Source organism: Haliotis rufescens, unplaced genomic scaffold (genome assembly GCF_023055435.1).
Source record: "Haliotis rufescens isolate VD_foot unplaced genomic scaffold, xgHalRufe1.0.p SCAF_5, whole genome shotgun sequence".
Classification (NCBI taxonomy): Eukaryota; Metazoa; Mollusca; class Gastropoda; order Lepetellida; family Haliotidae; genus Haliotis; species Haliotis rufescens.
In genome coordinates this window covers 21140057-21161765 of record NW_025964223.1, presented here as the reverse complement: position 1 = coordinate 21161765, position 21709 = coordinate 21140057, and the positions used below count along the sequence as shown (strand labels likewise).

At 41.5% G+C, this 21709-nt stretch overlaps 1 protein-coding gene across 4 annotated transcripts; it reads left to right on the top strand.

Moving 5' to 3' along the window:
* The first annotated feature begins 3000 nt into the window (after nt 1–3000).
* Nucleotides 3001–21399, top strand: LOC124112215. 4 transcript variants are annotated; one of them, XM_048384671.1, is made up of 6 exons: nt 3001–3100; nt 11945–12252; nt 13282–13482; nt 18170–18285; nt 19697–19859; nt 20952–21399. In XM_048384671.1, exons 2-6 carry the CDS (start codon nt 11997–11999, stop codon nt 21029–21031), a joined length of 816 nt encoding a protein of 271 aa, XP_048240628.1. In that variant the 5' UTR covers nt 3001–3100; nt 11945–11996; the 3' UTR covers nt 21032–21399. The 4 variants fall into 4 exon arrangements, with proteins under 4 accessions (XP_048240628.1, XP_046328181.2, XP_048240626.1 ...); XM_046472225.2 differs by having other exon boundaries at nt 3060–3217; nt 11945–12234; XM_048384669.1 differs by having other exon boundaries at nt 3060–3217.
* The last annotated feature ends 310 nt before the right edge of the window (nt 21400–21709 follow it).

The window sequence follows — 21709 nt, the reverse complement described above, 5'->3', positions numbered from 1 at the left end:
GGTGGGTGGGTGGGTGGGTGGGTGGGTGGGTGGGTGGGTGGGTGGGTGGGTGGGTGGGTGGGTGGGTGAGTGAGTGAGTGAGTGAGTGAGTGAGTGAGTGAGTGAGTGAGTGAGTGAGTGAGTGAGTGAGTGAGTGAGTGAGTGAGTGAGTGAGTGAGTGAGTGAGTGAGTATGGGTTTACGCCGCTTTTAGCAATATTCCAGCAATATCACGGCGGGGGACACCAGAAATGGGCTTCACTCAGTGTACCCATGTCGGGAATCAAACCCGGACCTTCGGCGTGACCAGCTCACGCTTTAACCACTAGGCTACCCGACCGCCCCGAACCCTAACAGAGTGATCCTAGTGCTGGTGGGTGACGTGAACAACGGCCGACTGCCAGAGCTGCCCCTGAACGTGACAGCGGAGGAGGACATCATTGAGATGGAAGAACTCCCTGACCCCAACAGTGACGTGTGGGTACGTGTGAGGAACAGAATCATAGCTGAAGCATAGCTGAAACATAGCTAAAGTATGCTAAAGCAGTGTCAACAGTGTTTTCCTAGGTTACAAACGTAGGTGTTGTTGTAGTTGACAAGGATGTGGTGGTTTGTGGTTTGTTGTTTTACGCCGCACTCAGCAATATTCCAGCTATATGACGGCGGTCTGTAAATAATCGAGTCTGGACCAGACAATCCAGTGATTAATATTATGAGCATCGATCCACGCAACTGGAATCGAAGACATGCATCAACCAAGTCAGCAAGCCTGACCACCCGATCGATCCCCTTAGTCGCTTATTGCGACAAGCATAGTCACCTTTTACGGCAAGGATGGGTTTCTGAAGACCTTTTCTACCCCGGAATCTTCACGGGTCTTGACAAGGAAGGCCTGAGCAGCGTGTGTATCTACCAGTAACTTTATAAAGCTGGACTACTGGTATTATTGTCAGGTACTTGACGCGATGTAGCAGGTTTGTGAACTTTCCTTATCAGACTATTGACACTCAGTGGCAGTGTGTAATTAAGTAAACAGGATGGGATTATATGTTTAATCATGTACTAGCTGGTTTGACAATGTGCGGAAGTGAATAAATGAAATATGACTACTTACTGTTTCTGTTCCTTGGTGGTCTGCAAAAATAAATGAAATACTGTTCAAAGCGGTTTTAAATCAAACAGCAACAAACACCTACAAAATATCAATGAACATTGTTTGAAAATAAGATCAATATATCACAAAAAGAAAGAGAAAAAGGTTCAGTTTATATTTGTGACATGCAATGTGTACCACTTTCATTATCACATCAAATTTAAGCCTGTACCTGGAAAAATATTGTTTTTCCTTCAAATTTATGTTTGATGTGCACATCATAGAAATCCTACTCCGAATTTCACCTGCTTGTAGATATTAAATGAATTTAATATATGTGTTTTATTGTAAATATCAACAACAAATCATACTCATGCATCCATTTATACACGAGCCACATGTAACTGTGGAGACATATATTGTACACACTTTTCACCCTATCCTTCAATGGATGCTCTGTTGCTGAATCCGTTGTTAAATATGCCCCAGTTTCCTAAGCTTCTTGCGTTGTATACATCATGGAGCTGAGGATAAAACAGTACACTGATCAGGTGAACGGGTAACGAGTATACTCCGTGCTTGTATTTGGTTCAACACCGCTTTGAACAGAATAGTGAATGTACTGGTCAGTGTGGGGAGGCTTGCGGTAGATGGCAGTTTCAATGTTTTTAGGGGCGGTCGGGTAGCCTAGTGGTTAAAGCGTTCGCTCGTCACGCGGAATACCCGGGTTCGATTCCCGACATGGGCACAATGTGTGAAGCCCATTTCTGGTGTCCCCCGCCGTGATATTGCTGGAATATTGCTAAAAGCGGCGTAAAACCATACACACTCACTCACTTTAATCTTTTTATCATAGTTTGGGTGGGAATCATTACCGGAAAATCATCAATATCAGCATTATCATGTGAAATATACAATGACAGTTATAAAAAAAACAACAACACCAGTTGGCCTACGAGTTCAGTAATTCCTTGCTTAGGCGTGCCAGACTTATATGTTCAAAACAAAGTATCGCCCCGATTGTTGATGGGTTTTTAAAAGAAGACGAAGAAGTCCTCGGCAGTTATTCAGACCATTTAATAGTCATAGGCAAGGCATGGCAGTTGTCAACACACGCACACGGACAGCACGTGGTTACATAAAAAAGTATGAACCGGGTGCATACAACTGTCGAACCGAAACGGAATGGCAGACAAACGAATCACACCCGACGACATGTTCACCGCACCAGCAATAGGCAAACAGCCCTACTATTCTTACTATTATTGAACAGCATTCATTCATTACTTTATGACAGGTACACTCTCAATGCCGCGTAGCAATCATGCTCACTAACCCAGTATATATCATATAATCAATAATTCGTAATTCAGCTGTGTTTTACGTAAAGGGCGATTACTCTTTCAGCACTCATCGGTATAAGAATATGATCACTACCTAAACAACCCGTGAAGATCCGGGTTAGAATAGGTCTTCAGCAACCCCGTAAAAGGTGAGTATGCTTGTCGTAAAAGGGGACTAACGGGATCGGGTGGTCAAGCTCGCTGACTTTGAAAACGTTTACGTTTGACCATGTTTTCCAGATGAATTTACTTTGTTGTTGGTATAATCAGATTGGTTCGAGATTGGAGACTAACGGAAAATCAACCCACTTCTCCCTCACATTCTCACTTTATCAATTACATGAGAGTTTTAATGAAATAGAAATTCAAATTGACAAAAAAAAAAGAAGTAATTTAACAGGGGTAAGCGTATTCGGCGTCACGACAGTCGTCACTTGTTTGTAAACATAACGGTCAATCGGCTGCGAGTTCAACTCCAAGTATGGTTGTGGTCATCTATCACTGTGGGGAGTTTTGGCTGGTGGCAGCGATAGTATAGAGAGCTCAGGGAACGTACTATCGCTGTGAGGAGCTTGCATGACAATGGCCAAAGGGAAGTCACTCTCACCAAAGAATGTAGTTTAGCTGCCCTTGCCTCAATAAGGGTCACGGTCATTTGGACACCAATTTTTCAGCGGGAATGAAAGGTATATTTTGGTTGTCGTTGAATTTAGCGTTGATTGAATGGACTGATAGAGTACTCTGATTTCAAGACAAGGTTACCGAAATCTGCCGTTGGAGGGATAAAGCAAGTGAATCTATCGGTCAGTATGTCGGAGAAATCGTTACTCAAAATAATTATGAAGTGAAAACATAATCGAGCCTTCAAACCTTACATGATAAAAAGTTACCCTTAGCCCGATGTTAGGCAAATCCAAACACACTGCCGTGACAGAGCACGAACCACAAGGGTCTTGCTAAGTTAAATACATGTGACGTCCGAATGAACAAACCGCTGCACACCAAAAGGCTTTCATAGAAGAGTTTTCTTCCAAATTATATCGGGAGCGGGTGGGCAGCACTTGGACACTTAACGTTCTTAACGGCATGCAAGTTGAACCAAAGTACCCATTGACTTTCTTTCATCGTATATGTGAAGGGAGGTAACTGCTGTGGTGATTATAGTCGGTAGTGGTCGTGTTCGTGCGCTTGTTTTAGCAAATTCTTAGGATATTTCCTCGACGACTACTTCGGTAGTAATCGGACGCCTGCGGTTGAAGTCGGACACCCCTGAGGCAGTACCCGGACACTTTAAGAATTTAAAAAAAATGTCTTAACATAATTACAATTGTGTATTTTTTACGTTGTGTCAATGAGAACATCAAAATAATAGCAACATAAATACAACTTCATTGGCTTGTCTCATTTTGGTATCACTGTACACAGATACATGTGTTTTCTTATACTGACATTAGTTTTCTTCTCAGTCACTAAACCCAAACGCTGTCACCATCGAATCCTGTTTCATTCAGTCTTTCTATTATTTTGAATAAAGTATGCGTGAATCTCGTGGAAAAGGGCGTAAAAGGGATATTCCATTTTCTGTTAAAATATGAAAAATATGTTTATGTTTTGTACCTTTTAATGTGAAATGAACACTGAGTTCACTTCTTTTAACAAAGCAAACAATGCCAAGAATAAAATTCACATTGCATATGCGGGAAACATTTTTTTCTCTCTCAGCTACAAATGTCACACGTGAAGAGAAGGTCGGCGAGTTGTTGGTGTGTTAATGTCTGGCAGCGGTAGAAACTAACATTTTAAGTTCACTAGTCCTTATAATGATAACATATAGCAAAACCATTAAACATGGCAAATTAGTCCTTAGGATACCTTCAGTATTGGGTAGTTTGGCAAGGACTACAGGACTAGTGCCAATTTCTAACGCTGTCTGGTATCCCAGGCAATTCTTGTGGAACCATTCAGTCCAATTTAGACATCCCACCCAGTCATCATCATCCGCCAAATCCTGACCCAAACAAAGGTGACAAAAATCCCGGAGGGTACTATCTGGAAAATCGGTGTCGTCGTAGTCGTCGTCATCCATGTAGGGAATCTGGGATTCAGAGAGGTCTTGATCACTGTCTAGTGTTGCTTTTCTTTTCTTTTCAATTTGTTTTAACAGTTCGGGTGCCTTTTTCTCGTCTCCTTGCTTTCTCTTTTGCTCACGCTTCTCTTCCTGTTCTTTTCTCTTAGGCCTTTCCGGGCGGCTTTCTCTTCTTCTCGTTTAAGCTTCGTTACCTCTTTCATTTCTTTCATCTGTTTCTCTTCCTTTGCTTTTCTCTTCTTTTCAAGGAGATGTTCCCTGATGTCTTCTCCTGAGGCAGATTTGGTCAACACTGTAGGTTTATATTTTGGGTACGGCTACTTAAATATTTGCTACCAGTAGATTATTTAGCCGTGGCCACCATTCGCAGGTACCGCGATCACTCGGAAATCCACGGAACCGCGATCACTCGGAAATCCACGGAAATAGAATTTTGTGTAATCGGGCTAACCAGGGAATGATGACCTGGTTCCGTGCTTGGGGCGTGGCTAAAATAGGTCACGTGGCAGTGACCTTCTTTGTACGTTGACGGATTGACAAAAATAAAATACTTATGTTACTATATATCTCTACTCCTCATTGCACTTTGGTGCTATACCAAGTGACTTGATTTGATTTCATACATTTCATACACTTTTACGGCTTTATTTATGCAATGTGATTATTGGACTGACACGAAATGACGGGTTTCGTTACATAATATAGTTATTTCTTTAATTTAGCAAAAATGGCGGGTTTTTTCGGAAAACATTTCTTGTATTTCATATTAATAGTCTTGGAAGTGGAAACCTTATATTTGCTCATAGTTCCTTGGCTGGTATAACATAGAATTCTCTTGGGAAGCAAAATTCTATACACAAGCATTGTGCTCCATAAGCCTTTGTTCAAAAGTATTATAAAAAAAAACCAACAAGATCTTAGCGCCGGCACATTGTTTTGAATAGGCGAATAATCACATGTCATGTTACATTTTTAAAGCAACATGTATTAGTTCGTGGTCTAAGCGTGACACGTGATCTAAGCTGATTCCCGGCTCCCTATGCGCGTCGTCAACTTGCGGTATTAGCGACGGGGCCCAGCTTACAGGTGGTCATGCTTTCTTCGGTTGACGTCATCAGTACTATGACGTCATAGCAACTGTGACGCGACGTTAAATGACGTCATGAAACGGTAGAATATTTTTTCATCCCTGTTGAGAGTTGTTCTTACATTTTCCAAGTAAGTGAACATAATTTTTCATCTCCTATACTTGTGCATATCCTTGATAGTCATAATGACATTCGGCATTTTAAAAAACCCAACCTAGTTAAGTGTAGATTTGAAGTTAATATCGGCTTCACCCGTGAGGGTTATCGCAACGCGATGAACGTCTTCACGCACTAAGAGATGTTTCTGTTATTTCACACAGAGTGCCAGCCTAATGTGGGAGGAATACCCTAAAGTTATGCAGGTCTTGAGGCTTACTATTTAGTGAAACCAGTGAGCATGGGAATGGTGCTGTCAAACTAGGAAAGATAATCAGGGCGAATCTTAGATTCGAACCCGCGAGCATATCGGAAGCCAGCTGCGACATCCGTGCCCCCAGACGAATAAGGCCAGCAATTGCTTTTATTATGACATATTTTAAGCTCTTGGGTCTCCTCAACCCTCAATTTGAAGTCGAATAAAATTCAACAAACATCACGCACACCAAACACACCACAGTTATGAATTCTGTGGAAAATTCCCTGTTCTGTGATATCACCGACTGTCGTTTTAGCCAAAGATAAATGACTGAAAATGACCTCTGAAAATTAGTCACATCGTAAATCACGCCATTTTTGAAACAATCTAATCTGATTTTAATGAGATTGTTTTTGACCCATTACTAAATCACCATACATGGCGTTATTTAGTGTTTGTTTTGAAACTTACATATCGGATATTTACTCGGAAAATTGAATTAAAACAATAGCATATTAGTGACTACGGCAGTTTGTTTTCTTTTCTTTTTTTTCTTCTTTTTTTTATCAAATCGCCAGTGATCATTCTGAAACGTCCCCTACAAACCTTGTTTAGAATGTTTTGGAAAATACCCAAACACGAACGCCGAAATGAACTTTCCGCCATAAGTTGCCAGTTATGAGTCGACTATTACATCACGTATATTTCAAACTCAGCTGCGACACATACATCCCTGAATTCCTCATACATTTTAGAGTCAAATGACAAATGGTCTTTTTCACTAATACAAAGTGTCTAGATGAAATCAAGCGAAATAAATCAGGTATCAAAACAAACGTTGTGCTCGGAAACTCCACTTGTTTCAAATGTAAACAAAATAAAACTGTATTTTTGAGAGATCCATTCGTCCTTTCGTTGCGTATACTGGCTTGGTAGTGTTAGAATAATAAAGGGAAGAGTATAGTAGTAAGAATTAGGGAATTAATAATAGATTACAATGGTTTGGTTAATTCAACTGAAATTTTCCATTCTTGCTGTAAAGGGCGACAAGGAAGCGACTTACGGGATCGGGTAGTCAAACTTGCAATCTCATTAAAATCAGATCTTAGTTCTCGCTACCGCTAAACAAATAGCTGAGAATGAGATTGGTCAGACTCGCTGACTTGGTTGATGCATGTCATCGTATCACAATGGCGTGGATCGATGCCTATGATGTTAAACACTGGATTGTCTGGTCCAGACTCGATTATTTACAGACCGCCGTCATATAGCTGGACTATTGCTGAGTGCGGCGTTAAACAACAAACCAAAACCAACTGAAATTGTCAAACGTTCCGTCCTGCGTATTTGGTATTTTCTTTGAGGCGAAGGTCGGGTGAATGAAAGTGCACACGATTATTCTATCCTGCTGCTGACATATTTGCTATACGTCTTTCACATATTCTTTCACGCAGTTAATTGTACTATGGATATTTATCAATGTTAAATAACATTTCATACGAAGATATTAATGAACCTTTGATAATCTCCAGTTTGTTTGAATATTGTGTAGCGTAGCAAAACGGAGCACATTTTGTAGTAAATTTCAATGTAAAATTCACAAAGGGAAAAGCATGTTATAGTTATTTTCTGGCGGTTTGAAATTAAATGACGTTTGGGATTGTCTGCCCTTTGGACAGAGGTGAAGGAAAGCTCCGGTCCCAGCGCGTGACACCTTCGTTACACTCCTTGGTTCCTCGTGAACAAAACATCACGAAAACATATTGTCCCTACCAAGTGACAACAAGTAGAGATTGCTGCAGAGCATCAATAGCTCCCCGCAATATAATGTTATGTGCAGAGGAAGGAAGTGTAAGCTATGGGAGGAGAGAATTTGTGTTAAGTACAAATTGGTTGTTATTAATGTACTTATCTTTGGAAAGCACAATAAAAGAAACAGTGTCTTTAATTGGTCAGCACAAAGAAAACCCAGGCAAGAAAAGTGGGCCTGTCAGGCAAAACTTAATATATATACCCACTATTAGTACCAATAAAAAAATGTATTTTGTAGTTTGTGATTGTGTAATATTGCCACTCTTTCTTCATGGAATGTTCCGCAATACATATCTCATCTAAAACATCTTTGTTGTATAATAGCATGGGCGGATACAGCTTTTTTGAAAAGGGTTTGTGTGTGTGTGTGTGTGTGTGTGTGTGTGCACACAAATAAGATCTATTTATTGTCTCTGGTGGTAATTTATACAGAAATAATGATTTTATGCAGAGTTGTGTCCCTTGGGCACGCCAGAAACCTATGACAGTGTGTTTGAATCTCGGTTCACCCCGATTTTGTTGTCAGCACAAAACCCTTGCTCGTTGGTTTCACCAAAGTGGTGAACGTCTAAGACCTGCATCACTTCAGACTTTCCTCCCACTTCAAGCTGACACGGAATACTATTCAAGACGGCGTTAAACCAAACTACCTCACTCACTCTTGTATATGGTTCCGTTTGGTTAACTGGGTTTGTGTTGTGATTGCTTCCGGCTTAGATTGGAAATATGTTTAGAAGAATGTTACTATGTTCAACCCAAACATCGTGAAGATATCATGCAACCGTATTATCTTTTTGGAAAATAATTGCAAACTACAGGCCAACCTGTTGATTTCCTATGTATCCAGAAGCAAAGAACATATACGGGTGTATGATCTCTGCTGGAAGTAAATTTTTTTTTGTCAAAGCAATAAACCATGCAGAAACGTAAACCGCCGCATGAAACGGTATGTACCATACATTACATACAGTGAAGTATTTAAAACAATGCTGTGCTCAACTATGCACAGCAAGCGCCATACATGTGATTATGAAGACAACTAATAAAAGTATTCTCATATCAAACCCGTTGTTTTACATGTTTTGTTTATTGAACAAAGTCATACTTTATAGAAGCCTGTTATTTAATCGTGTTGAACAATATGTTGCAATAGCAGTGTGAAAATTGAGTGCGCGTGACAGGCTTGGCCTAAATTCCTTCCTGGAACTTTTCTCGATGGCTGCCTGAATAACATACGATACATTGCAGAGGTAGTGCGCAATTGAGCTGTTCGGGTAAGGGAGATAATCACTCACTCTCAGTGATACAGCTTGAATAAGATACGATGTACAGCAATGCAAGGTCAGTGCGTGAATTTATCACTTTTATACTACGCCTATAGCTAATGGAGATAATCGCTCAATGCGCAATAGTTTATTCTTACAAAATATAGACCGGTCAACTTTAGCGAAATGGGATCATGTTTAGTTCTTTTAAAAACAAAATGAACAAATTTCATGGGTTATCAGCATTACGAAAAGTGACTAAGTCTCAGAATAGCAAGACGATTTGGAAGTATCTCTTATTGCTGTAAAAGATAAACATCAACATTTCACGCACATTTCACATGATTTGTATGTTTCGTTTCGGTAACTGTGTGGCTTGAAATTTCAAAGAAACCAACATGTCGACTTACATGCTCTTAAATTAACCTCTCCCGTATACTTCCCCGCCTTAAGGGCGGGGAAGAATGAACTAGTGATAAACACAGCGGAGTTATGCCCCCTTTTCAGTGTACGTTCTTTGTACCCTCCCTGTTGTCTTTGAGGCCATAGAGGGAAATAAATTTTCGTTCTTTACGGAAGCTATTTCTTTTGTATTGGAAGTATAACGTCTTTGAATGGCATTGAGAAGTGACACACAAGGAAGTGAATTTATGGATGTCAACTTCATTTTATAAGAACACAACATTTCGGAGCATATGCTTACTCCTTTATTAGGTGAATGGATGCTAGGGAGCAGAGCATAACGTTACACACGAGCAGCCATTATATATATATATATATATATATATATATATATATATATATATATATATATATATATATATATATATTGGTCGCCGACATATAACAAGAAAATACGGGTGACGCGTCAAACCAACCAACAAACAAACAAACAGATTATAAATTTGAAATAAATTACCATAACGTACAAAACATGATTGCCAACAAATATTATCAACACCGGATATCTAGGTAAGTACAATCTAAATATATGTTACTTGATGGTGATGATATCGTAAGTTTTACCCATTATATAAATCGTTCCGGTTTTAGGTTCGCAAACAGTTTCCGAAAAAAATCGTTGGACAGTACTTTTATCGGTGTACGATAGAAGCAGGAAAATTGATGTTTTTTAACGCATGCAGAAATCTCTGATAACATTCAACAGTATCTTTTTTTCAAACCGATCCTTACATTTGCAGTTACATGTACACCATCATACAGGAAATTTTATATTCTACATCTCTGCGTCATTCTATAGCCGGAGATTCAGATCTTATGAAAATGTGTGTCAGAAAAATAACTCGGCATCGAGCGGGTTAAGCAAATGCACGCGGGGCCATTGTTTCTGCTTTATCCCCTGTTCTTCAAATAGCCAAGCTGCCATAGCCCCTTTAAGTCATCAGACATGACGGATAAGAATCTGGTAAAAATGCATGTGTAAATCTACCCTAAGCAATTGTCTTCGGGGATTCAACTAGTAAGAAATTCCCCGTGGGGATTCTGGGTTAGAATATATCTTCAGCAACCGTTGCTTTTCCCACGAGGCGATAATTGATTGGAGCTACAGTATGTTTGCGTGTCATCGTACGCTAACGGCAAAGGGCGTTGCTTACTTACTTACTTATATTGGAGATATAACGTGCGCTTTCCGACTGCAAGCGTATGTCGCACACGGGTCCGGCCAGGCCATTTAATGTGTTTCCAAAAATGGGAAAAATGAGTTTGTGCAACCCAGGAGGGGGGCTTTAGGGGTTGCTTATATAGTAATTTTGAAATTTTGAGATTTGGAAAGAATGCCAAGAGTGGGTGGGGGACGAACTAAGGGAGCTGTGTGTGTTAGATAAGGTAGTTTTGGTTTTAATATTTTATTTGGGGTTTAAATGCGACTAATCAGTCCTGTTTTAATTAGGTATATGCCTAAGGCTTTGAATTTTTCTAAAATTTTTTTGTGGATTTAGGATTGATTCTAGTGTAAGTCCGGTTTTAAGATTTAGGGTGGTCTGTAGTGTTGTTCGGTGTGTTTGGTAGTGTGTGCAGTGAATGAGTACGTGTTCTGGTGTTTCTTGTTGTTTGCATTCTGGGCAGTTTCCTGTTGTGTGTATAATAGTTATTTTACGGTGGTTATTTAGTTTGGTGTGGCCTGTTTGTAGTTTAGTAATTATTCTGTCGATTTTTTTGAATGGGTGTAGTATTTTTGGTTTATTTAGGTTTTTTTGGGTACTTTCCTGATTTGGCTATTTGACGGCGGTCTGTAAATAATCGAGTCTGGACCAGACAATCCAGTGATCGATGTCATGAGCATCGATCCATGCAATTGGGATCGATGACATGCATCAACCAAGTCAGCGAGCCTGACCACCCGATCCCGTTCGTCGCCTCTTACGACAAGCATAGTCGCCTTTTACGGCAAGTATGGGTTGCTGAAGATCTATTCTACCCCGGGATCTTCACGGGTCGTAAACAGATTATTAATTTGAAATAAATTACCATAACGTACGAAACATGATTGCCAACAAATATTACCAACACCGGATATCTAGGTAAGTACAATCTAAATATATGTTACTTGATGGTGATGATATCGTAAGTTTTACCCATTATAACAAGAAAATACGAGTGGACCAGACAATCCAGTGATCAATGTCATGAGCATCGATCCATGCAATTGGGACCGATGACATGCATCAACCAAGTCAGCGAGCCTGACCACCCGATCCCGTTCGTCGCCTCTTACGACAAGCATAGTCGGGATCTTCACGGGTCGTAAACAGATTATAAATTTGAAATAAATTACCATAACGTACGAAACATGATCGCCAACAAATATTACCAACACCGGATATCTAGGTATGTACAATCTGAATAAATGTTACTTGATGGTGATGATATCGTAAGTTTTACCCATTTTTCTTTTTTCACAGTGATGTGATGTTTTTTTAAACAAACGCCACAACCTTTTCTGACGGAACACAGATGTCACGTGACAACCAGGACCATTTGCCTCAAGATGGAACCTCGCACAGTGTCGGGTCATCAGTACATAGGAGCGTGGAGGCGTTTGATGTTTCCGTGCCAGCAAGCAAACTGTTCTACACGGAGAATGAGCAGGACAGAGACTACGCGTCCGCCGACTCCGAGAAGGATCAGGAATGGAAAGGGGAAAGCAGCCTACGGCTTACAGACCTCGAGGACACAGAAGGAGTGGACGAAGGTACGGTAGAGACACATGGTATAAAGACTGAATATATGTGACGGGAGAGAGAATGTGCGTGACGGGCGAGAGAATGTGCGTGACGGGAGAGAGAATGTGCGTGACGGGCGAGAGAATAGGTGCAGTGGGAGAAAGAATGTCTGACGGGAGAGAAAGAAATGCTGGAGAGAAATGGTTGCAGGGGAGGCAATGTGTTTTGCTGGAGAGAGAATGTGTGTGTGGCGAGAGAATGGCGAGAGACCTTTACCGATTTCATACTGATTTTCATACATAATTGAGACACACTTTGCCGATTTCATAGTGTTAGCTCATTGAGACACACTTTGCCGATTTCATAGTGTCAGCTCACTGAGACACACTTTGCCGATTTCATAGTGTTAGCTCATTGAGACACACTTTGTCGATTTCATAGTTCATTGAGACACACTTTGCCGATTCCATAGTGCTAGCTCACTGAGACACACTTTGCCGATTTCATAGTGTTAGCTCATTGAGACACACTTTGCCGATTTCATAGTGTTAGCTCGTTGAGACACACTTTGCCGATTTCATAGTGTTAGCTCATTGAGACACACTTTGCCGATTTCATAGTGCTAGCTCATTGAGACACACTTTGCCGATTTCATAGTGTTAGCTCATTGAGACCGACTTTGCCGATTTCACAGTCTTAGCTTATTGAGACACACTTTGCCGATTTCATAGTGTTAGCTCATTGAGACACACTTTGCCGATTTCATAGTGTTAGCTCATTGAGACACACTTTGCCGATTTCATAGTGGTAGCTCATTGAGACACACTTTGCCGATTTCATAGTGTTAGCTCGTTGAGACACACTTTGCCGATTTCATAGTGCTAGCTCACTGAGACACACTTTGCCGATTTCATAGTGCTAGCTCATTGAGACACAGGCGAGAGAATGTGTGACTGGAGAGAGAAAATGTGTGACGAGAGAGAGAGAGAGAGAGAGAGAGAGAGAGAGAGAGAGAGAGAGAGAAAGAGTATGTGTTATCGAAGCAGGATATTCATAACCACTCTTACTATAAACAGATATTGAAAGACCCAAGTTTTCCCAGATGAAGGCTTTGAAGTCAGGAAAAAGTGATCCACATCTTGGATCCACAAGACCATCAGGGGTTGACTTAGGGGAGGTAACTGCCTCCGAGCCGATGGTGTCTGTCCTGCGTCAACAAGCAGCAGCCGATCGAGACAGGACTGTGCACTTCTCCAGCGACGTCACACAGCGTGAAGGTAGCTACAGCAGATATATCATTGAAGAGCAGATCGGTATCCATACAACCAATGCAACTGTCAGACTGCAAGCGTAGCTGTAAGCCTTAACGCAACCAGTACACTTGACTGTAAGCCTTAACGCAACCAGTACACTTGACTGTAAGCCTGAAGGCGACCAGTACACTTGACTGTAACCCTGAAGGCGACCAGAACACTTGACTGTAACCCTTAACGCAACCAGTACACTTGACTGTAACCCTTTACACAACCAATACACTTGACTGTAACCCTTCACACAACCAATACACTTGGCTGTAACCCTTCACACAAATATACACTTGACTGTAACCCTTCACACAACCAATACACTTGGCTGTAAGCCTTAACGCAACCAGTACACTTGACTGTAACCCTTCACACAAATATACACTTGGCTGTAAGCCTTAACGCAACCAGTACACTTGACTGTAACCCTTAACGCAACCAGTACACTTGACTGTAACCCTTTACACAACCAATACACTTGACTGTAACCCTTAACGCAACCAGTACACTTGACTGTAACCCTTCACACAAATATACACTTGACTGTAACCCTTAACGCAACCAGTACACTTGACTGTAACCCTTCACACAAATATACACTTGACTGTAACCCTTAACGCAACCAGTACACTTGACTGTAACCCTTCACACAAATATACACTTGACTGTAACCCTTAACGCAACCAGTACACTTGACTGTAACCCTTCACACAAATATACACTTGACTGTAACCCTTAACGCAACCAGTACACTTGACTGTAACCCTTAACGCAACCAGTACACTTGGCTGTAACCCTTCACACAAATATACACTTGACTGTAACCCTTAACGCAACCAGTACACTTGACTGTAACCCTTCACACAAATATACACTTGACTGTAACCCTTAACGCAACCAGTACACTTGACTGTAACCCTTCACACAAATATACACTTGACTGTAACCCTTAACGCAACCAGTACACTTGACTGTAACCCTTAACGCAACCAGTACACTTGGCTGTAACCCTTCACACAAATATACACTTGACTGTAACCCTTAACGCAACCAGTACACTTGACTGTAACCCTTAACGCAACCAGTACACTTGACTGTAACCCTTAACGCAACCAGTACACTTGACTGTAACCCTTAACGCAACCAGTACACTTGGCTGTAACCCTTCACACAAATATACACTTGACTGTAACCCTTCACACAAATATACACTTGACTGTAACCCTTCACACAACCAATACACTTGGCTGTAACCCTTCACACAACCAATACACTTGGTTGTATCCCTTCACACAACCAATACACTTGACTGTAACCCTTCACATAAATATACACTTGGCTGTAACCCTTCACACAACCAATACACTTGACTGTAACCCTTAACGCAACCAGTACACTTGACTGTAACCCTTAACGCAACCAGTACACTTGGCTGTAACCCTTCACACAAATATACACTTGACTGTAACCCTTCACACAAATATACACTTGACTGTAACCCTTCACACAACCAATACACTTGGCTGTAACCCTTCACACAACCAATACACTTGGTTGTATCCCTTCACACAACCAATACACTTGACTGTAACCCTTCACATAAATATACACTTGGCTGTAACCCTTCACACAACCAATACACTTGGCTGTAACCCTTCACACAACCAATACACTTGGTTGTATCCCTTCACACAACCAATACACTTGACTGTAACCCTTCACACAAATATACATTTGGCTGTAACCCTTCACACAACCAATACACTTGGTTGTATCCCTTCACACAACCAATACACTTGACTGTAACCCTTCACACAAACAATGCACTTAGCTGTAACCCTTCACACAACCTATACACTTGACTGTAACCATTCACACAAATATACACTTGGCTGTAACCCTTCACACAACCAATACACTTGGCTGTAAGCCTTAACGCAACCTATACGCTTGGCTGTAACCCTTCACACAACCAATACACTTGGCTGTAACCCTTGACACAACCAATGCACTTGGCTGTAAGCCTTAACGCAACCAATACACTTTGCTGTAACCCTTGACACAACCAATGCACTTGGCTGTAAGCCTTAACGCAACCTATACGCTTGGCTGTAACCCTTGACACAACCAATACACTTGGCTGTAAGCCTTAACGCAACCTATACGCTTGGCTGTAACCCTTCACACAACCAATACACTTGGCTGTAAGCCTTAACGCAACCTATACGCTTGGCTGTAACCCTTCACACAACCAATACACTTGGCTGTAAGCCTTAACGCAACCTATACGCTTGGCTGTAACCCTTCACACAACCAATACACTTGGCTGTAACCCTTGACACAACCAATGCACTTGGCTGTAAGCCTTAACGCAACCAATACACTTTGCTGTAAGCCTTCACACAACCAATACACTTGGCTGTAACCCTTCACACAACCAATACACTTGGCTGTAAGCCTTAACGCAACCAATACACTTGGCTGTAACCCTTCACACAACCTATACACTTGACTGTAACCCTTCACACAAATATACACTTGGCTGTAAGCCTTAATGCAACCAATACACTTGGCTGTAAGCCTTAATGCAACCAATACACTTGGCTGTAACCCTTCACACAACCAATGCACTTGGCTCTAAGCCTTAACGCAACCAATACACTTGACTGTGACCCTTCACACAACCAATGCACTTGACTGTAACCCTTCACACAACCAATGTGCTTGGGTGTTAGCCATCACACAACAGTATATCTTACTGTTACCATCCACACAACAATGTAGCTGACTGTTACCATTCATACAACAGTGTAGCTGATTGTAACCCTTCACACGACAGTGTACCTGACTGTAACCCTTCACACAACAGTGTACTTGACTGTAACCCTTCAAACAACAGTGTACCAGACTGTAACCCTTCACACAACAGTGTACCTGACTGTAACATCCACACAACAGTTTAGCTGACTGTAACCATCCACACAACAGTGTAGCTGACTGTAACCATCCACACAACAGTGTAGCTGACTGTAACCCTTCACACAACAGTGTAGCTGACTGTAACCATCCACACAACAGTGTAGCTGACTGTTATCATCCACACAAGTGTAGCTGACCGTAACCATCCACCCAACAGTGTCTCTGACTGTAACCCTTCACACAACAGTGTAGCTGACCGTAACCATCCACCCAACAGTGTCTCTGACTGTAACCATCCACACAACAGTGTAGCTGACCGTAACCATCCACACAAGTGTAGCTGACCGTAACCATCCACACAACAATGTAGCTGACTGTAACTACCCATACATGTACAACAGTGTAGTTGACTGTAACCCTTCACACAACAGTGTACCTGACTTTAACATCCACACAACAGTTTAGCTGACTGTAACCATCCACACAACAGTGTAGCTGACTGTAACCATCCACATAGCAGTGTAGCTGACTGTAACCATCCACACAACAGTGTAGCTGACTGTAACCATCCACACAACAGTGTAGCTGACTGTAACCATCCATACAACAGTGTAGCTGACTGTAACCATCCATACAACAATGTAGCTGACTGTAACCATCCATACAACAGTGTAGCTGACTGTAACCCTTCACACAACAGTGTAGCTGACTGTTACCAAACACACAAGTGTAGCTGACTGTAACATCCATACAACAGTGTAGCTGACTGTAACCATCCATACAACAGTGTAGCTGACTGTAACCCTTCATACAATAGTGTAGCTGACTGTAACCATCCATACAGCAGTGTACCTGACTGTAACCATCCACACAACAGTGTAGCTGACTGTAACCATCCATACAACAGTATAGCTGACTGTAACCGTCCATACAACAGTGTAGCTGACTGCAACCGCTTCACACAACAGTGTAGCTGACTGTAACCATCCATACAACAGTGTAGCTGACTGTAACCATCCATACAACAGTTTAGCTGACTGTTACCCTTCACACAACAGTGTAGCTGACTGTTACCAAACACACAAGTGTAGCTGACTGTAACCATCCATACAACAGTGTAGCTGACTGTAACCATCCATACAACAGTGTAGCTGACTGTAACCCTTCATACAACAGTGTAGCTGACTGTAACCATCCATACAACAGTGTAGCTGACTGTAACCATCCATACAACAGTGTAGCTGACTGTAACCATCCATACAACAGTGTAGCTGACTGCAACCGCTTCACACAACAGTGTAGCTGACTGTAACCATCCATACAACAGTGTAGCTGACTGTAACCATCCATACAACAGTGTTGCTGACTGTAGCCATCCATACAACAGTGTAGCTGACTGTTACCCTTCACATAACAGTGTAGCTGACTGTAACCATCCACACAACAGTGTAGCTGACTGTAACCATCCACCCAACTGTGTAGCTGACTGTAACCATCCATACAACAGTGTAGCTTCCTGTGACCCTTCACACACCCAGTGGAGCTAACTGTAACCCTTCACACACCCAGTGTAGGTGACTAATCCTCCAGACAACAGTATATAAGGGTCAAGGATTGTGCCAGAAAACAATATGCCAAGTGCTTCAGGTGAGCTTTTGTTCATATATTATCAGGTAAGCTACAACGCAGAGGTTTAGAAGGTAACCATGTGATATTTCACCACGCTGTTTGTGTCACCCAGGTTACAGATCACGTGATGTCAGGGATGTGACCAATGAGAGGATCAGTCATAGCGAGGGGGCAGTAACAAGGCAGAGACCTGCGGGTCGAGGCCGCCTGCGGGAGTTCGGCAGATCGGTAATATGCTGTGTTCTCCGTTTCGCCGGGTTCGATTCCCGACATGGGTACTCTGTCTGAAGCCAATTTCTGGTGTCCCCTGACGTGATTTTGCTGGAATATTGCTAAAGGCTGCGTAAAATCAAACTCACTCACTCACTCACTCACTCTTTATTAAGTCTTGTCCCGGGGGATACGAATATAGGTCAACAGCAACCTATACTTGTCGTAAGAGACGACTGAATGGATCGGGTGATGACATGGCCCATTACATGTCATCGTAACCAAATTGCATGTATAAATACTGACGATGTCTATCACTGGTTTGTCTGGTCAAAACTTAATCATTTACAAACCGATGTCATTCAAATATTACTGAGTGCAGAGTTAAACTACTAATAATAACATTTGTTAAATCTAATTAAATAATCACTTTTGTATGACCTGTCTAATAATTTGTCCTCAGACTTTACCACCAAAAATGACTTCTTCACTGGTCATGCAAGAGGTCGTTTAAAAAAATAAGAAACTGTCAGGATCCTCTTTTCATTGAAAAGAATTGTGTAGTGTGAAACATTGATCGAAAAATCATCTCCGACGAAAAATCCACAAACAATCACCACATATAACTTTCAACTCTGTCCGGCATTATCTCAGATCGTTCTCGGAGATTCACTAAAAGCACAAAAGGAAGATAAAAGTAAATATCCAGACAAATATATGATCTACAATAACTAAAGTTGGTGTGCAACTCAGAAATAATATCAGTGCGCTGCTCAAATGTAATGGAAATGCCCTACTTGTCTTTATCGTATGTACGCTACTCAGCAAAAGACCCGTGAAGATCCGGGTAGAGAATAGGTCTTCAGAAACCCATGCTTGCCGTAAAAGGCGACTATGATTTTCGGAAGAGGGATCGGGGAGGCAGGCTCGGTGACTTTGTTGATGCATGTCAGTGTATCTAAATTGCGTAAATCGATGCTCACGATGTCAATCACTGGATTGTCTGGTCCAGATTTGATTATTTACAGACCGCCGTCATATAGGTGGAACATTGCTGAGTGCGGCGTTAAACAACAAACAAACAAACTCAGCAATAATATCAGTGCGCTGCCCAAATGTATTGAAAACGCCCCACTTGTCTTTATGGTATGTAAGCTGAACAACATGCTGTACTCCTGGGCCCACTTGCACAAAGCGCCAAGACTTTTGTAAGCCTATGTTAAAGTATGGGAGTTACGATCATCTTAGCGCTAAGATCGCTTCGTGCAAGTGGGCCCAGTAGTGCCCTCAAGTTCCTGAACTTCAAAGGAAGAGCACTACACACAAAGTGTAAGTGCGCTACTCAACACCAACACCATCTAAGAAGCAGTACTGTGTTTCAGTTAGTCAATCTCTCTGAGACTGACAATATTGAATATTCTTTTTCCAGATTGTCAATGTCCTCAGTAGAACGTTCCGCCGTCACCCACGCCGACGAGATACGAAACGCGGCCCTCCTTCATCCAATGACGAACGTGATTCTGAGAAAAGAGATATTCCAACTCAGGTGGAAGAACTGCGACTTCCGGCAGATCAGCTAATCCAAAAAGAATGTAAGATGAAAAGATAAGGGGATGATTGAGTTTCGTTAATGTTTAGTTCGGGTTAACTCCGCATCGAACAATATTTCGGACGTTTGTCACTTGAAAATGTAACCAGCGAGCACCGGTAGGGTGCAGAAAAAGCAAGGAACATAATAACATTAAGAAAGTGATTTACAAATTGAAACGAACACGTTACACAGACATCAGCTCGCACAGAATTAAAATGCGAAATCAGTAAAGGACCTCGCACGATCGATGAATAGTGATAATCAATAACATTATTTTAAAACACACAATTTCTGGTTTACAATAAACCAATAAAATGGCAATACGACGTCTCGAATAAGCGTCTGCAGTCACAGGTAAGAGGCTCTAGAATGCGTGTATTTGCGTACACTAAGGTTCAGAAGAATGTTAAATGTCTTGAAAGAGGTTTGCCTTCGTTGTTGCATACAGTGTTTAAAGCTGGGAGGAGTTAGTTGTTCCAAAATAGGTATCCAATCACACTTAGAAAGTAGTTTAGAAACCAGTAAGGTCGAACAGGATTCGAATCGCCTTCAGGTCACTATTATATATATCTAGAAACTGTCGCATACAGAAACTTCTCGAACGATCCAGCCTGCCATATTAATGTAAACAAAGTTTTCCAGGTGTCTAGTGCCAATTGTTTTCATCGGTGAGGGCTTTAACGTAGCGTTCTAGATTATTGCACCAATATAGCCATGATTATGTACGCGCGTTCGTATGTGTGCTAGTCCAGACTAATGTTAGTTTTATAGTGCTAGCCCATTGCGATACTATGCCGCAGTTTAACATGGATATCCCAATCAGACGCAGTATACTGACTAATACCGACCGCCAGGCAGGGTAAAAAGAAGTACCATATAGTTTAACGTCTTTTGGTATGACTCGGTCGGTCACCAACCTCCGACCTTCCCTCTTCAGGGCAAAAGCTCTATCCACTAGACCACGTAGGCGGCTCACAGACCTAAAAGATTTTATATTCACAATTGTTGTAAACATACAAGGATAGCGGGAGATATGGATGCATTCTTGTTGGTACTGGTTTTCACTCAGTATGATATTCCATATTACTTCCAGTTCGTTCAAAGAGAGTGGCAAATATCAACGATGAGGTCAAAGTTGAAGAGATCCCCTACATCAACCTCAGCTGTATATGATCTCCTCGAGACAAAACACCCATCAGCAAGTGCAATTATCCATTCTGTGCAGTGAAACATCATTAATCCGAAAAAATCGCTTCTCGTTTTAGTATCCCTGTAACCAAATTTCAAGATGAACTATATATTGTTTGTAGCAGAGAGTGTTTTTCTAGCATGCGATCTAAAAGGATCGCCCGGGATGCGGAGATTTCCGGAATAAAGAGGCTTTACTGTTTACACCTCCGGGCGACATTGATGTACAAATATTGACTTTCAAGAGAACGAAACCTGTTGTCAAGGATGTCCGTACAAGTATTTGTAAGTGTATTGTTTACACCCAAAGACAATTTGTACAGTTCGAACCTTGTAATAAATATTCAAAAATATATGTGTCTGTGTCCTCTGAAATATCCAGGGTATTTCTTCATGAAAAGGTATTACCTGTTTGCCTTAGCCCTCCGGGTCACTTTTACAAATTTGTAATTAGTCCCACAAGAATAAAGTCTATGTTAAAGTATTAAGATATAATACGATTATGATAGGAAAACGACCCTGCTGCGAAACGTAACAGTTCCCCTGCTGATTGGAATTGTGAAAAAGGTATCAGTCAATACTTAAAGTGTTTGTATAGGTGTACTCGCTATTCATAACCAACGAATCAAGTAGAGGCATTGTTTCATCCGACCCGTGAAGATT

What these genes read in the sequence shown, in the direction of transcription:
- LOC124112215 (XM_048384671.1), top strand. Translation starts at nt 11,997, where the DNA reads ATGTCACGTGACAACCAGGACCATTTGCCTCAAGATGGAACCTCGCAC. An exon ending in CGACGTCACACAGCGTGAAG is followed by an intron (nt 13,483 to 18,169) that starts GTAGCTACAGCA and finishes TGTGTCACCCAG; the next exon opens with GTTACAGATCACGTGATGTC. An exon ending in TGCGGGAGTTCGGCAGATCG is followed by an intron (nt 18,286 to 19,696) that starts GTAATATGCTGT and finishes TTCTTTTTCCAG; the next exon opens with ATTGTCAATGTCCTCAGTAG.